General features: G+C 44.1%; 1 protein-coding gene across 2 annotated transcripts; it reads left to right on the top strand.

The window, feature by feature from the left end:
* The first annotated feature begins 925 nt into the window (after positions 1 to 925).
* On the top strand, positions 926 to 17,634 carry CKAP2 (cytoskeleton associated protein 2). 2 transcript variants are annotated; one of them, XM_056126245.1, is made up of 9 exons: positions 926 to 995; positions 4,816 to 4,900; positions 7,121 to 7,193; positions 7,295 to 8,163; positions 8,779 to 8,983; positions 11,696 to 11,866; positions 13,646 to 13,715; positions 16,190 to 16,445; positions 17,066 to 17,634. In XM_056126245.1, the coding sequence occupies exons 1-9, from the start codon at positions 926 to 928 to the stop codon at positions 17,310 to 17,312; spliced, it is 2,046 nt and encodes a 681-aa protein (XP_055982220.1). In that variant the 3' UTR covers positions 17,313 to 17,634. The 2 variants fall into 2 exon arrangements, with proteins under 2 accessions (XP_055982220.1, XP_055982221.1); XM_056126246.1 differs by having other exon boundaries at positions 13,646 to 13,732; positions 16,204 to 16,445.
* Positions 17,635 to 18,239: the final 605 nt, after the last annotated feature.

Genomic DNA, 18,239 nt, shown 5'->3' with positions numbered 1-18,239 from the left:
GGGAAAATGTGCAAATCCCTCTAATGACAAATCATTTGTAACCTAGGATAAGAGTAATACAAAATTTCAGATAAGGAATATATACTTAGAAATTAACCAAGAGTGTTCTCATATATATATATACACATATATATATATATATATATGAAGTCCACTTAGATGAAGTGATTTATGTGGTAGCTTGTAGTCAAACTCATCACTTTTGGGGGGGGGTCACACCTGGCGATGCACAGGGGTTACTCCTAGCTCTGCACTCAGGAATTACGCCTGGTGGTGTTCAGGGGACCATATGGGACGCTGGGAATGGAATCAGAGTCAGTCCGTGTGAGGCAAACGCCCTACCCGCTGTGCTATCATTCCAGCCCCAAACTCATCACTATTTGTCTCCCTTTCTCTCACTGCTTTGTCTTTGGAAATGAGGAAATAAACCTTTCCTTTGGTTTTCCAGGAAAAAGAGAGAGAGAGAGAGAGAGAGAGAGAGAGAGAGAGAGAGAGAGAGAGAGAGAGAGAGAGAGAGAGAGAGAGACGTCATTCTTTGAATGGGTACGTCTGGCCACGAATGAGAAAATCATTCGTGCAAACCACGCGGGAAATTCCTCCCGCGTTGCAAGTCCTGGACCAGACGGACGTTTAGATTTGAAAACTGAAAAAAAAAATTAATAAATAAAACAAAACAAAACAAAAAAAACCAACAGGGCTTAGAGCCGCTCCAAACAGATCCAGGCAGATCCAGCCCCGCCCCCGGCAACTGCGCGCGGGCCCCGCCCCTCCGCGCCCATTGGCCCATTCAATTCACGCGTGCACCAATGGGCGGCGGCGGCGGCGGCGGCGGCGGCGGCCGCGCCGTTTAAGGCCGAGCCCGGGTGGCGCGTGCAGAGCGCAGCGGAGCCCAGGGGAGACCCGGCGTCGCCTTCGCGCCCCCGGGATGAGCACCCGCGCCGTGCCTCGGGACCTGCAGCTGCCACCCAGCCAGAGGACACAGTCCGCCTTCCGAGGTGAGGCTACGGGCGGGCGGCTCGGGTTCTGCGGCGGACCAGCTTGGGCCCGAGCTGCCCGCCTGGCCCCTCGCGCTCCGGCCTCCTCCCCCGCCCCCCACCCCGCGCCCGGTGCCTGCTCCGGGGCGTTCGTGTGTGCGGGGGGCGCGCGTCCGTTTGAGCTGGTGCGGGGGGGCGGCTTTTAGAGGGTTCGGGGACGCAGGGATTTGGGGGCGGGGGTCTGGGGCCGGGGGGCGGGGCGGGGCGGGGCTGCGGCCGGGCTGGAGCCCAGTGCGCGTGCGCCCGCGCACCCGCCGGGGGGCTGCAGCCAGTTGGCAGGGGTGTGGGCGAGGGAGCGCCGGGGTCTCCCGGAATCACGCTCTTGGACCCGATGTTGGGAGAAACAGCAACGCAACCCAACCCGATTCTGCCCCCTGAGAACTCGGGGGCTCTTGTCCCGAGCTTGTCACTGCCCTGCGGCTGCTTCTGGCTTCCCGCGTTCTGCATGCAGCCCGTTTGTTGAAAATTTTCCCGGCTGGGTTTGAAGCTGGGCGAGCGCACGCTGCCCCCGTGGGAGACCCGGGCTTCAGGGTGATGTGTACAGGCTCGCGCGCACACACGCGTGCACACACACACACACACACACACACACACACAGAGTCTAGGTTTGAAGCTGGGCGGAGCACACGCTGTGCCCGCAGTGGGAGACCCGGGCTTCAGGCCTGATGTGTGCAGGCACACACCCACCCGCACACCTAGGCACAGAAGAGGGTGGGGGAGCAACTGATGTTCTTTTAGTTATTTATTTGTTCATCGAATCACCGTGAGATACAGTTAACGAAGCTTTCATGATTGAGTTGGAGCCATACAGTGATGGGACACCCATCCCTCCACCAGTGCGCATTTTCCACCACCAGTGTTCTCAGTATCCCTCCTGCCAACCGGGCCCCATCCTACCCCCTGCCTCTGGGGCAGGCACTTTCCTTCTGACTCTCTCTATTTTGGGGCATCATGGTTTGCAGTACCAATACTGAGAGACCATCGTGTTTGGTCTTTAGTCTACTTCCAGCACACAGCTCCCATTCCAGAGATCCCTCCAACCATCACTGACTTAGTGGTCCCTTGACCATCCCAGCTGCCTTCTCCCTCAGCACGTGAGGCAGGCTTCCAGCTTGTGGAGAAATCCTCCTGGTCCTTGTCTCTACCGCCCTTGGGTGTTAGCCTCATATTATGTTGTTTGGAGCAATAACACAATGGTAGGGCGTTTGCCTTGCATGCAGCCAGACCGGCCAAGCCAGGTTCGATTCCTCCGCCCTCTTGGAGAGCCCGGCAAGCTACCAAGAGTATCTCGCCTGCACGGCAAAACGTGGCAAGCTACCCGTGACATATTCAACATACCGAACACGGTCACAGGTCTCACAATGGAGACGTTGCTGGGCCCGCTCAAGCAAATCGATGAACAACGGGGAGGACAGTGACAGTGACAGATATTCTACAAGTGAATGCAGTCATTCTATGTCTTCCTCTCTTTGACTCATTTCACTTAGCGTAATACTCTCCATGTCCACCCACTTACAAGCAAATTTCATAAGAACATCATCTTTTCTAACAGCTGCATAGTATTCCATTGTGTAGATGTACCATAATTTCTTTAACCAGTCACCTGTTCTCTGGCACTTGGGTTGTTTCCAGATTCTGACTATTGTGAACAGTGCTGCAATGAACATACAGGTGTCGGTGTCAATTCTACTGTTTGTTTGTTTGTTTGTTTCATCTCTGGTATATATTCCCAGAAGTGGTATTGCTGGGTCATATGGAAGCTCAGTTTCTAGTTTTTTGAGGAATGTCCAAATTGTTTTCCAAAAGGGCTGGACCAGTTAGTGTTCCCACCAACAATGAATGAGAGCCCTCTTTTCCCTACATCTGTGCCAGCACTAGTTGTTCTTGTTCTTTTTGATATGTACCAGTTACTGTGGTGTAAGAATATAGCTTGTTGTTTTGATTTTCATATCCCTGATGATTAGCGATGTAGAGTATTTTTTCATGTGCCTTTGGCCATTTGGTTTTTTTTTTTTTCTTTTTTGGGTCACACCCGGCAACGCACAGGGGTTATTCCTGGCTCATACACTCAGAAATAACTCCTGTCAATTTTTGGGAGACCATATAGGATGCTGAGAATCAAACCCAGGTCAGCCGTGTGCAAGGCAAACACCCTACTCGCTGTGCTATCGCTCCATCCCCTGTATTTTTTTTTTTGAGGAAGTTTCTGTTCCTCATTTTGTCTCCCCATTTCTTGACGGGGTTGGAGGTTTTTTTTCCTTGTAAAGCTCTACCAGTGTCTTGTATGGCCTGGATATTAACCCCTTATCATATGGGTAGCACTGTCCTCCCGTGGTTCATCGATTTGCTGGAGTGGGCCCAGTAACTTCTCCATTGTGAGACTTGTTGTTGCTGTGTTTGGCATGTTGAATACGTCACGGAGAGCTTGCCAGGCTTTGCCCTGCGGCTGAGATGCTGTGGGTAGCTTGCCAGGCTCTCCTAGAGGGGTGGAGGAATAGAACCCCGGTCAGCCACGTGTAAGGCAAATGTCCTACCCGCTGTGCTGTCGCTCCAGCCCATCCTATGGGTATTGGGTAAATAATTTTTCTCGTTCCGTGGGCACTCTATTTTGGTCTTTGTTGCTTTTGAGGTGCAGAAGCTTCTTAGTTTAATGTAGTCCTAGTTGTTTATCTTTGCTTCCACTTGCTTTGTCAATGGTGTTCCATCCTAAGGATGCCTTTAGCTTCCGTATCATGGAGGGTTCTGCCAACATTTTCCTCCATGGACCTTTTGGATTCAGGTCTGATATTGAGGTCTTTAATCCATTTTGATATGCCTTTTGTGCTGGGCATTATACAGGTCTGAGTTCATTTTTTGTATGTAGCTGTCCAGTTTTTCCAGATAACTTATTGAAGAGGCTTTACTTACTCTCTTTCACACTTCTTACTCCATTTTTAAAGATTAAGTGGTCATATACTCGAGAGTCTGTGTCAGAATATTCAATTCTATGCCATTGGTTTGCTGGTCTGTTTCTATTCCAATACCAGTAGTGCTATTTTAAGTACTACTGCTTTTTAGTGCAGTTAGAAGTTGGGGAAGGTGATACCCCCCATCCTTTTTTCCCCCAAGGATTACTTTAGCTATTTGTGGGGGTTTATTGTTCCATATGAATTGCAGGAGTGTTTTGTCTATTTCGTTGAAAATGTCATGGGTAATTCTTATAGGGACCACGTTGAATCTGTATAACACTTTGGGGAGTGTTGCCATTTTGACAATGTTAATTCTCTTAATCCATGAGCAGGGAATGTGTCTCCATTTCCTAGTATCCTCTTTTATTTCTTGAAGCAATGTTTTGTAGTTTCTAAAGAGGTGCAGTTCTTCACCTCTTTAGTTAAGCTGATTCTAAAGAACTTGACTTTCTGAGACACTATTATTGTGAATGGGATTTTTTTTTTTTTGGAGAGGGTCACTCCTGGCGATGCTCAGGGGTTACTCCTGGCTTTGCACTCAGGAATCACTCCTGGCGGTGCTCCGGGGACCATATGGGATGCTGGGAATCGAACCTGGGTCGGCCGCGTGCAAGGCAAACGCCCTACCTGCTGTGCTATTGCTCCAGTCCTGGAATTGTTTTTTTAAATAACTGATATTCTCTTGACTCTTCATTTGTGCACATGTGAGGATGTAATTCTTGATTTGAGACATTTTCTCATTTACAAGATAATGCCATGTAGAACCTGTTTCAAGTATGTTTGGTGCCATTATTTATCTAATGTTGACTTGTGACCCTTTTGTTATTGTTTAGAGCAAAGAAAAGAAAAACTTAAGGAACATCTCTTAAGGAGAAAAACCCTTTTTGCATCCAAACAAGAAAATCAGATATTGTCCAGGTGAGCTGCTGTTTCCTTCGTTTCATATCTGTAAGGTTATATTAAACCTATCCAATAAAACGTATTGAGCCTTGTGTGCAATTTAATATTAGTGGGTGGGGCCGGAGCCATAGCACAGCGGGTAGGCTGTTTGCCTGGCACGCAGCCGACCCGGGTTTGATCCCTGGCATCCCATATGGTCCCCCAAGCACTGGCAGGAGTAACCCCTGAGCGTTGCTGGGTGTGACCCAAAAAAGAAAAAAAAATAAATTGGCTTCTAAAAAAATAATAAAATTAGTGGGTGGAGGGATAATGCAGCAGGGTCAGGCACCAACATTGCCAGGAGTGACCCATCAGCACAGAGCCTGCTGTAAGCCTGATCACTGCCAGGTATGTCCCCCTCCCCAACCCAAAAAACAAATTCCTAGCCACAGTTTTTAAGTTTGTTTTTTTTTTTAAAGATAAAACGAGGTTCAAAAGCAATTTTTTAAAAAAAAAATTAATCCATTCTATCCTGTGTTGTTACACATGTAATTGTTTTTTTATCATTTTTACTCTTTTAGGTACTAAATTTTCAAAGCTTAGCACGAATTTCATACTCTCAGCCCATCTCAATTTGGATTAATCATCACATCAAATACTTCAATAGCCGCATGCAGCTTAGGGACTTCCTAAGCTTCTGCAGCTGAGTCTGGGTGGTGTGCTGGAACCCGGCATGCCCGGGCATGCATCCTTGAGATGATCCTAGCCTACCTTTCTGGGGGGGGATGAACTCCCAGCGTGGGTGTGTCTTTGAGATAGTCTCGCTTTGCCTTTGTAGATGACAGCACTTGGGGATTCCTGTTCTGGACTCTTCCCAGCAGCTACCTGCAGATTGCCTCATCCCCATCAGATATTCCATAAAACAGAATTCTTGCTCTTTGGGTGGGGGGTCCAGTCTTTTCAAGCACTAGCTCAGCTAGGTCCCTCAGCATAAACCTGAGTTTCCCCAACTCTGAGTGTGCTGCTTCATTTTTCTTTGGTTCACAGGAAGAATTCCTGCAACTGTGTCAGCTCCCTGATACCAAGAAAACAATTCCAAGGCAAAAGTGCGTGTATGCCAAAACGCTGACATTTTGCAGGGCTGCAGTGTAATGAAAACATTTTTGCTCTGTGCCATGAAGGACTTGGGAGGGGTCCTTCCCACATGTGTGCAGGTGGTTTGTAAATTGAAATTGATTAGTCTCAGCACCCCATAAAAATACCTGTATTGTTTTTTTTTAATTATAATATAAGATTATGACAAACAAGCCTACCAGAGTGGATAGGCAATCAAGTTTTCTTAGCTCTAAAATGTACATTCTCCCCTCCTCAGCATCCCCCCCCACCCCCCAATCCACACACACACCTACACCTTAACATCACTAAACTTGGGATCTCTTAGAATTCTTCAATCCCCTTTCCTCTCCTCCACGGTATGCAAAATTGTTTTAATTACCAGTTAAGAGAGTCTCTTAGTCTATACTACCCATCTGTTTCTGTAAATTTAGGTTGAATACTTCAGATAATAATTTTCTTCAATTATGTGTTCTAAAGTGCAAAAAAATTATTTCAGCATCTAAAGGTAATCTAAGCTAGAATCTAAAGTCCATAGGCAGTGAATTAAGCTTTATCTATGATAAATTAATATTTCTTTAAGGAGAGCTTTTTTTTTCTTTTTGGGTCACACCCGGCAATGCACAGGGGTTACTCCTGGCTCTGCACTCAGGAATTACCCCTGGCGGTGCTCAGGGGACCATATGGGATGCTGGGAATCGAACCCGGGTCAGCCACGTACAAGGCAAACACCCTACCCATTGTGCTATTGCTCCAACTCAAAGGAGAGCTATTTTTAAAATGTTTCAATACAGGTCTGTAACTCAACACAACAACTAAGTCAAATGTTTTTTGGGAAGGCTTTTGGGGAGTAAGTAGAAAAAGTGGTTTGGAGTGAGATTAAAAAGTGTTTTGGTAGCACCTGGCAATGATAATACTTTTAAAGAAATAGCTTTGGTTCTTCAACTGTTTCTTTAGATTTAACAACATTAGATCACCCTATTGTAAAGAAAAGATCTGCTTAGGAGAAATAAATCTTAGTTATTGCTTCAGTGTGAAATTTTAAATTTTGAATTTGATTAATTGTTAACATGCATTGATTCCTTTTTCTGGAAAGGCAATCACTTTGGTGAAGGGTTTATTTTATTTTATTTTTATTTTTAATAGTCAAGGCCAGAGGATAACATCTAAGAACCTGGTCCAACGAGAAGCAAAAGGTTTGAAACTTAAAGCAGAAATGGTAAGAGTTGTGCATAGTCCACGTGACCTATGCATTTTCTTTTTCTGACTCTTTCTGAAATGAGTTCTGAAATAATTTCTTGTCCGACATAATTCTTCTAGGATAATAAAGAAAATATTGGTAGACCTACGGGGAACAAAAATAATGTATCAGTGGGAAAAAATTGTATCCCTTTAAAGCCTTCAAAGGGATTAATCAGTCCATCTAGAGCAGTTGATGCACAGAATCTGGAGGATAATAATCAAACTTTGCCTTTGCCACTTAAAGATGACACCCAAGGTAACCATATGACATTAAGCCAAGCATTTCACCTTAAAAATCACAGTAAAAAGAAACAGACAATTCTAGAAAAACCAAAGCAAGAGGCTAGTATTCCCAAGAAACCTGTCCTTGGATCTTATCGAGGCCAGATTGTCCAGTCTAAGATTGATTCGTTTAGAAAACCTCTTCAAGTAAAAGATGTGAGTTCTGGAACAGCCACGAAGCTTAGCACTGCTGCCTCTAAGGTTCCGACCACTGCCACAGAACCTCGGCCAGTCGGGACTGACTCTGTCGCAGTGAAGAATGGCAGCACCTCACACGTGAGGACCGCCACGAAGTCTGTGAACGCTGCAGCTCAGCCCAGACCACTTGTGCGACCTCCTATTAGAAGTCACCAGGAGAATCAGGACCCCAGAAAACAAGGCGTCGGCAGAATCTCTTCCAGTGTCGCGGTTCAGAGAGGGCCTCGCGAAAAAGCCTTGCAGTTAAATGCAGTGGTCTCTGGTGTAAAAGCCAGTGATCCGCATATAAAACAGAGCAGAGCACCATCTAAAAGTACCCTGTCTGCAACCGTAGCCAAGCCGGCTTCATCCTTTAATAGCAAACTGATGGAAAAATCTAAACCCACTGACCAGCGCAGACACACTATAGCAAAAGCAACTCTCGATGGCAGATTGACTTTGCCCAAAGAAACTGCAGAAGAGAGAAAGTAAGTGTATCTAATTTTATTGGTGTAATTCTTGTTTAATTTTTCTTTTTTTAAAAGCTGATGTGATGTTTAGGACTATATAGGTTTCGGGTAGATGGCGTTAGTGTTCAATATCTGTATATTGAACATCTCACCAAAAAGTCTAATTTAGCTTAGTTTTTAATGCAGTGACATTTGTGAATTTAGCTTACAGTTATCTCGAACGCGCTCAATTTTCTTTGGCTTTTGTGGATTTCCTCTATCACGCAGAGACAAATTTAAGCAAGTTTATATTGTGGAACAGAGTAGCTAAAGGTATTGTGCATGAGTATATTTCATTAGGTTGTTTTACATAAGCTACATTAAAGTACTTAATGAAACTGGGAGCTTGTTCTTAAGCCCTCTATTTATTTATTTATTTATTTATTTATTATTTATTTTTTAAGCCCTCTATTTAAAACAAATGCATTCTTGGGGTCTTTGTAATTAACTTGGGTATACTTTGATTTTTTTCCTCAGACTTGAACTAGTATGGGGCTTCTTCAAGATCTGAAAATGTGTTTTAATATTTCCTCTGCTTGACAGAATTCTCTCACCAGTGTCACCATAATGCTTTTCTCCTGCCTCTAACCATAGAGCTCGTCTGAATGAATGGAGAACTGGCAAGGGCAGAGTGCTGAAAAGGCCCCCTCACTCCGTGAATAATCAGCCCGAGCAGACTGGACAAAACGAGAATCCAGTCGCGTCCTTTTGGACCACCATGGCAGAAGAAGATGAGCAAAGATTATTTACTGAAAAAGTAAACAGGACATTATCTGAATGTCTGAACCTAATTGAAGAGGTAGAGTCTGTTTTGTGTGATATTTAGTAGTTCAAATGTCACTGTCACTGTCACTGTCTTCCCATTGTTCCTCGATTTGCTCGAGCGGGCCCAGTAACATTGTGAGACTTGTTACTGTGTTTGGCATATCGAGTATCTCATGGGTAGCTTGCCAGGCTTTGCCGTGCGGGCGAGATACTCTTGGTAGCTTGCCGGGCTTTCCGAGAGGGGCAGAGGAATCGAACTCAGGTAGGTCATGTTGGCCGCTTGCAAGGCAAACCCCCTACCCACTATGCTATCGCTCCAGCCTATGTATTTTACTAGCTATATTATCAGCATTTTCAGTCACACTGTGTCCATTGTGTTGTATTGAACTAATGCTAGTTGTGAGATTGTGTGTCTTTAGCTTTTATTGGATTCCATTTTCATTAAATTTCTTTAAATTAGTGGAATTTAAAGATTTTATTTTCATTTGTGTTTAAAAAAAGCACAGTGCTGTGACAAAGGCAGAGTGCTGAAAAGGCCCCCTCACTTACGGTTAAAAAATAATCTGGGGGCTGGAGCGATAGCACGGCGGGTAGGGCGTTTGCCTTGCACACGGCTGACCCGGGTTCGATTCACAGCATTCCATATGGTCCCCTGAGCTCCGCCAGGAGTAACTCCTACGTGCAGAGCCAGGAGGAAACCCAGTGCATCTCTGGGTGTGACCCAAAAAAGCAAAATAAATAAATTTTTAAAAATCTGAATATTTTTTCTAGAAAAATTCTATGTAGTTAAATAGCAGACAGAAAAATTCTGTGCTATCCACAGAAAACCTCAGTTGAGGAGGAATTTTCATCTGTGACCTTCTTGGAATGTCTTCTAACTAGCGCTGTAGTTAAAAGCAGAAAAAAATTATGGCGACACTGGTGAGAGAATTCTGTTTTAAGATAGAGTAAGCTGAGGGTGGATGTTCACTTTTCATCTCTGATACTTTTCATAGTTTTTTCAGTGTATCTACAAATTATGTTTTTATTTACATTGTATGAAAGATTTGTAACATCAAGCGAGCCATTATTATCACAGATTTATGTAAAATAAAATAACTTGGAGCATGGCAGAGCCTGGCAAGCTCCCCGTGGCGTATTCTATATGCCAAAAACAGGAACAATAATGGTTCTCCTTCCCCTGACCCCGAAAGAGCCTCCAATACGGCAGTGTTGGGATTGATGAGTAAGGAGAGGCTGCTAAAATCTCAGCACTGGGACAAATGGAGATGTTACTGGCGCCCATCCAAGTAAATTGATGAACAAGGGGATGACAGTGATACAGTGACAGTGATACAGTGAAAATAATTTGGAAACAAATCCCCATTAAACCAGCATTTTTCCACTAGGAGGCACATGATCCTGGGGAGGGGGAACCCTTCAGGACATTCCAAGAGGGCCACAGATGAAAATTCCTCCTCAACTAAAGTTTCCTGTTAATAGTACAGAATTTTTCTGTCCACTATTTAACTGCATGTAATTTTTCTAGGAAAAATATTCAGGTTATTTTTATTTTAGCACAGCAGTAGGGCATTTGTCTTGTGTGTGGCCAGCCCGGCTGAGCTGGATTCGATTCCTCCACCCCTCTCGGAGAGCCCGGCAAGCTACCGAGAGTATCTCGCCCGCACGGCAAAGCCTGGCAAGCTCCCTGTGATGTATTCAATATGCCAAACACAGTAACAAGAAGTCTCAAAATGGAGATGTTACTGGACCCGCTTGAGCAAATCGATGAACAACAGAGGACAGTGTTTGTTTGTATTTTTGCTTTTGGGGTCACACCCATTGATATTCAGGGGTTACTCCTGGCTCTGCACTCAGGAGGTACTCCTGGCAGTGCTTGGGGGACCATGTGGGATGCTGGGGATAGAACCCAGCTCGGCCGCATGCAAGGCAAACGCCCTACCCGCTGTACTATCACTCCGGCCCCACTCAGTTCATTTTTAACTTTAATTTCAAAATAAGAAGAACCTTTCAAGCTATATCTCCTTCCTAAATATCTGGTGGATGAAAACATTCCTACATAAAGAATCAACAAATGGAATTATTTTACAGTATATTAAAAGATAAACATGAGGACGTGGACGTTTTTTATTCGTATTTCTCACCACTGTTTCCTTTTTTTTTTTTTCTTGCTGCCTTGTACTCTCTGGCTGGCCCCAGGACCCCAGGACCCCGGCACCTGGCACCACTCCACTCCCAGCAGGACTTGGCCCCTGGGGAGCAGGTTCTGTGCTTGGACCCAGACACGCTGGGGTCAGCAGGGCTCTGGGGTCAGGCTCCGGGTCTGAAGTTAAGGCACATTCTCCACTATTTCAAATTCCTGCCCCTGATACGGTTCTCTCTGCCATTCAGGAAAATGGGCCATGACACATCTGCCAGGGACTTTTTCTTTTTTTAAAATGAACAATCTGGGGCTGGAGCAATAGCACAGCAGGTAGGGCGTTTGCCTTGCATGCGGCCAACGCGGGTTCGATTCCCAGCATCCCGTATGGTTCCCTGAGCACTGCCAGGGTGATTCCTGAGTGCAGACCCAGGAGTAACCCCTGTGCATCGCCAGATGTGACCCAAAAAGCAAAAAAAACCAAACAAAAAAAAATGAACAATCTTGGGTCAATGTTTCACTTTCAAACAATGATGTTTTGCTTATTTGTTTAGTCATTGTTTCTTGAATAAAAGAGCCCATTCACTGTTTATCTTCCTATTTTAGGGATGCCCAAGAGAAGAAGTATTGACCACTCTGAATGATCTGATTAAAAATATTCCAGAGGCAAAAAAACTTGTTAGATATTGGATCTGCCTTGCACGTCTTGAACCAGTCACAAGCCCTATTGAAAATGTCATCACAATTTATGAGCAGGCTATTCTAGCAGGAGCTCAGGTAAGACGAAAACTTACCAAACTTCATTATTACAGTGTAATACACTGAATTTATTGAGAACACATCACAATTTAAAAGTTGCGGATATATATATATAGAGAGAGAGAGAGACAGAGAATCTTGCCCGCACGGCAGAGCCTGGTAAGCTACCCGTGATGTAGTCGATATGCCAAACACAGTAACAACAAGTCTCATGACGGAGACGTTACTGGGCCTGCTTGAGCAAATCGATGAACAACGGGAGGACCATGACCGTGATATTTACAATATTTTAAAATTTTCATAAACTTCAGGGGAAAACCATGTAACTTTCAAAAACCTATAATGTGTGCATATATTTATTTTAAATGTTTCATGTATATATAAAACTGTAGGGATTTGGAGGGATTGGGGGTCCTCCACACTTGGCAATGCTCAGGGGTCGCTCCTGGCTTCTGGCTCTGTGCTCAGGAATTATTTCTGGTGGTGCTCGGGGATCATATGGAATGACAGGCATTGAACCTGGGTGGCTGTGTGCAAGGCAAGCCCCTTCACTGCTGTGCAGTCATTCCAGCCCCTATTTTTAAAGGCCACATGAATTGCATGACAGAACATTTCAGCCTTCTAGAACTTGGTCAGGCAGTAGGGATAATCAGACATTAGAACCCGAATCGAAGCTGAAATAGACACCGAATGAAACTTGACTGGGGGTCTGGTGGAGGGTCACAGCCTGCGCCCCCTGTGCTTCCCATCCTCCACCCCTGTCAACAGAGGGAGTGGGGGGCGGGTAACAGCATCTGGGGGGCAAAGCTAAAGCCAAGGCTTCCCATCGAAAGCTGTGGCATAAAGAGAAAGATGAGACACGGTGCAGAAATCACAAAGCAAGATCAGCCTCCCAAATTGAAAGCAGATTTGGTGAACGGTGAGGAGGAGGTGTCGTAAATAAGGCTATGCACCAGAGCTTGCCTTTTGCATAATGCCTTGGATATCAGTCCTGGTTTTAAGGAGCATAGTAAGTACTTATTTTGTCTGGTATATGTAAATGGCCATTTGGGCAGCTTTTGAATCAGTGAATATGTTAGACCGACTTCCAACTCTTCAGTATCTGTGAAACAAAAATAAAATCATGGATTTGAATATAGGAATAAAGGTGTAAACTCTATAAACTTTCAAGTTAAACTGAACATAATCAGTTTATCAATAGATACTAGTACTATTGGTTTGCTGCTCATTTCTTAATTTTGTTTGTATCAGCTGAACAAGTTTTTAACTGGTGAACTTCTATCCATTAAGTTGGTTTTAATTCTACAAATTGGGAAAATTGCCCTTTTATGTTTGAGAATCAGTGTTCTGGAGCTCTATCTAAGAACCATTTCCTTTTTTTTTTTTCTTTTCTTTTTTTTTTTAATTTATTTTTTATTTTTAGTGAAACATCATGAGGTACAGTTGTAGATTTACAATTTTTTGTGCTTGGGTTTCGATTATACAATGATCAAATACCCATCCCTCCACCAGTGCCCATTTTCCACCACCATGGATAATATCCCTCCCACCCCCATTTCCTATTTTTAAGATAAGAAATTTAGGGACTAGAGAGAAAGTACAATAGCTAGGGCATTGCCCTGCAAAGGTGGCTGAACTGGGTTTGAGTCTCAGCACTCCACGTGGTTCCCTCGTCCCCCAGGCCTAGGCCAAAAAATTTGTCACTGGTTTTTATTTTTCAACTTGGACAATCTTAATTTTGTTCAGTCTGAGATTATAAAACTTACGAGTCTGTTTTCTCCACTTAAACAAATGAAGCCTATTGAAGAGATGCGACAGTTAATTGTAGGTATTCTCACAGCCAAGAGTGAAGAAAAGGTCAAATTGGGTGAGTTCATTTTTTTTGTTGTTTTCTTAAAATGAATTGTGATTTTATTATTAAATTTCTTTGAATTGTTTTCCTTTAAAACTTTTAACATTTGTAGGTTGTCTCATACTTCTGTTGACCTACCTCTAGAACTGTTAATTAGGAGGTCAAATCAAAACGTGGATTTGTCGTTGAATATCTGAAAGAAACCTCACCTCTCTAGTTCTTGATTTCAAAAAATAAGGATGTTTGGCTCAGTGATGGCCAAAGACATTTTTCACCTATTAATTTCTGTCTTTTCAGTGCTTTAGAAACTGGATCCATGTATCTGAATGAAAATAAAACATCAGGTTTATGTGCTTATTTATATAATTTTATACCTAGGGTCACATAAAAATTTCTCAGGCCAAAACCGGTTGCAAACAAAAAATTAAAGGAGTTCTCGAGGGGGCTGGAACAATAGCACAGCGGGTAGGGTGTTTGCCTTGCACGCGGCCGACCCGGGTTCAATTCCCAGCATCCCACATGGTCCCCTGAGCACTGCCAGGGATAATTCCTGAGTGTATGAGCCAGGAGGAACACCTGTGCATCGCCGGGTGTGACCCAAAAAGGAAAAAAAAAAAGTAAAAGGAGTCCTAGAGAAGTTCTTTGGGGAATTATCTTTCTTAGGGATAGTAAATACAGATTGATGTGGTGCAGAGCTGGGGAGAGCGGCTTGGCACTCAGGCCTCGGGTAGGCGTGCGTTGCTCCAGCCCTTTGAGCAATCTTTTCAGTCCCATTTTTTTCATTTTAATTAGAGTCAAACCATGTCAACTTTTTGGTGTGTTTGATGTCAGGGGTGGAACTCAGGTGTTGAACCAAGAAGTTGTATCCTTGCTGCTAGTGTGAACTTTTCTGAGGCTCCTGATATATGTTGCTAGAAAAGTAACAAGTACCTTATTTTCGATGACCTGAGTTAGCTGATCACCACCTCCCTCCACCTTGCTCCTTACCTGCAGCCTTCCTTAGCCTCTCTGCCCCTGTGGACCCACACAGGCTCATGGTCTGGCGGCTGGAGACCATGTTCTACCCCCACTGACCCTTTAGTGTTGTCCTAAGAGATCCTTTTTCTTTCCTTAATGCTTCTTTCCAAGAAGCGTTAAAGTACAGTTGGTGGGACACTGACCTTGCAAACGTGGCTGCCCTAGGTTGATCCCAGTGCCTCTTGTGATCCTCTCACCCACCCAAACAGTAGCCCCCAAACAAAAATTGGTCACTGGTTTTGGGTTTTTTTTTTTGGGTTTTTTTTTTGGCGATGCAGAGGGGTTCCTCCTGGCTCATGCACTCCGGAATTACCCCTGGCGGTGCTCAGGGGACCATATGGGATGCTGGGGATCAAATTCCAGTTGGCTGCACTGTGTGCAAGGCAAAAGCCCTACCCGCTGTGCTATTGCTCCAGCCCCCGGTCACTGTTTTTTCTTGTTTGTTTGTTTTTTTAATTTTTATTAGACACCATGAGGTACAGTTGTAGACTTACAAATTTTTGTGCTTGGGTTTCAGTTATACAATGATCAAACACCCATCCCTCCACCAGAGCCCATTTCCCACCACCACAGATCCCAGTATCCCTCCCACCCCCCATCCCCCCCCTCCCACCCTGCCTCTGTGGCAGGACATTCCCCTTTGTTCTCTCTCTCCTTTTGGGTGTTGTGGTTTGTGGTCACTGGTTTTTATCTTTCAACTTGGGCAATCTAATCTTGTTCGTACCTAAGATTATAAAATTTAGAGGTCCTAGGCCTCGTCAAGTACTCTTGTTTGTGGCCTAAGTGTTACTTGTGATGCCTTCCTAGTCATCTTTCTGTCCCACAAGTAAAGTTAGTTCTTTTGTAGGGAGACTGGGACGGACTCCTAAACAGTGCTTAAGGACCCAGGGCCTGCTCTGGAGTGTAGTAAAGTTCGGGTCTGGCAGTGTCGGGGTGACGAGGGCCACATGCATTGGTCCTTGTGTGCCGCCAGAGCGACACCGGGCGGTGTTGGGGATGGGACTCTTGGGTTTCAATTATACAATGATCAAACACCCATCCTCCACCAGAGCCCATTTCCCACCACCATGGATCCCAGTATCCCTCCTACCCCCATCCTGCATGCTGATGTGACCCCCAAGCTCGTCCCCCAGCACAATTGTTCTTTCGAGAGATTCCCATCACCGTTTGGTCGAACCTCAGTTTGCATTTTTCTCATAATTGTTTTAAAGCATATCTCTTGGATTTGAAATGTAAAATTCTTAAAGGGCAGGAGTGATTTCATTATATTTGCATCTATAATCCATGGCACATAGGTAGTAGCAAATTTTTCATAAACAGTTGGCAGTATTTTTGCTTTGATAGAGAGTGAAGGGGTGGCAGTTTGGTTTCTCTAGGTGTGAAAATTCAACCAACTGTGAATTCATTGAATGTCTTTTTATTTTGTTCTTCAAACGTGGTCAAATGTTTAATCTATAAATGCATCTCATTAGGAGAAAGTAACGAGGCTTTTGCCACTAAGGAGGAAATCCAAGAGGTCAGCGTGGAAGATACTAGCGTTGAAGATCCAGATTCAGAAAAACCGGAAATGGAAAATAAGCATCACGGAGACGTGGTTTTTCAAGACTGCAAAAAATCGCAAGATGTGAAAACAAAAGAACCAGACAGTGATAAAAAGACCCCGAATACAGAAACTAGGGCAAGTTGCTTAATCAAATATAATGTGTCTACGACGCCTTACTTGCAGAGGTAAGCTTTAAAATATGCTGTAACTTGTTTTTATTCTTAGAGATAATATGATATTTTTAAAACTTTGAGATAGCTTCAGACGGTAACTGCTGTTTCTTAACAAATCTTTCAAGTCAAGCAGATATTACTGATTCAGTTTACCTTTTTCTTTGGTTATTTGGGGGGTCACACTCCAGGTCCTAGGGGGTTGCTCCCAGTTGTTCTTGGGAGACCGTCAGTGCTGGCAGTCCTAACCCAGGCCTCCCACCTGCAAAGCATTTTTCTAGCCCCTTGAGCCAGCTCCACCATCCATCCCCTTATCAGTTCCTGAATTTGTTTCGCTTTTGAGTGCTATTATTTGAAAATTAGATACACTATTTTATTTTAGTATCTGTGCTTTATTGTAATAGTAAGTTTTCTAATAGAACAGTTAGCCAATTTCACAGATATTTAAATATCTGTACAGGTTTTAACAGGAAATGGAGTGAAGAATAAGTTCAAGGAGTTTATTCTGTGGAGATAAGCAGTCATGTGATTGTAAAAAAATGTACTAGTTACAATGTGGTAAAATAAGTCAAAGTGAAATCTACTTTGTAAACTCTGGAAATATTTTTGTGGGTTTTTTTGTTTTTTTTTTTTAGCGTGAAAAAGATACAGCTTGATGAAACAAATTCTCCATATAAAGAGCTGAAGTTCCTAACACCGGTCCGACGTTCTCGACGCATTCAAGAGAAGACGGCTCAGTTGCCAGATATGTTAAAAGACCATTATCCTTGTGTGTCTTCACTGGAGCAGTTGAGAGAGCTGGGCAAAGAAACAGACGCGTTCGTGTGCCGTCCCAATGCAGCTCTGTGTGGGATGTTTTTGGAGCCAGTAACAGAGAAGTAAAGGGACGAGCTGGAGGGGGCTTCATTCTCGCTGGCTCCTGTGTTTGTGGTCAGGAGGTAGCCAGCTGTGTTGATGGCGGTCAGCCCATGCATTAATATCCACAGTTAATGTGATGTCGCTGATGTTGCTCCTCTGTGTCAGAAAGCTAATCCAACCTGGTTTTTCCCCCTGAGATCAGTAGTGTGCCCCTATAAACATGTTTCACCCTAGTGTTTGCTTGTTCACTTTACTTTGAATAATCCTAAATTACAGGAAAAGGCTAATTTGTTATCATAATGGATTATCAGAAATGAGGTGCTTTAGATAAAACATTTTTGCATGGAAAAAAAAATTTAAATCTGAGCTCTGCCCGGGCTGATGGACAGCGGCAGTGAAGGATGACAGCCAGTCCCAGGTGACCAGAGGTACACTCAGCTGCGTACCAAGAATCTGGTCGGAGGGGGAGAAGATAGATGCATTGCTCTGTTTAAAGGCGATGGACTCCACTCCTCGTAAATTTAGAGGCGGTCTGTGTCTAGATCAGATACCTAAGAACAGCTGCCATGCTTCTACAGTCCTGACTTTAAACAGAGCACAGTTCATTTTTTTAAGTAAAAAATCTTAATTCTGGATCAGTCTGAAAATCAGCAATTAGAATGTATGGAGTCCATCCCCTTTAAACAGCGCATGCATCTTTTTTCTCTCCCTCCCACCAGATTCTTGGTACGTAGTCGGCTGCGCCTCTGGTCGCCTGGGACTGGCTGTCGTCCTTCACTGCCACTGTCCCATCAGCATGGTCAGGGCTCAGGCTCTCTTGGCCTCTTGGTTCCTTTTTCATTGTGATTGAGGTTACCAGAGTCTGTAGTTAACCAACACCACTTGTAGGAAAATATATAATTTGTGATAAAAAAGAAAAGACACCAAGTGTGGCGTGTATTTATTTGTATT

This window comes from Sorex fumeus, unplaced genomic scaffold (genome assembly GCF_029834395.1).
Source record: "Sorex fumeus unplaced genomic scaffold, SorFum_2.1 ptg000061l, whole genome shotgun sequence".
Taxonomy (NCBI): Eukaryota; Metazoa; Chordata; class Mammalia; order Eulipotyphla; family Soricidae; genus Sorex; species Sorex fumeus.
Note: the sequence above shows the minus strand (reverse complement) of the source record. Positions and strands in the feature narration are given on the sequence as shown.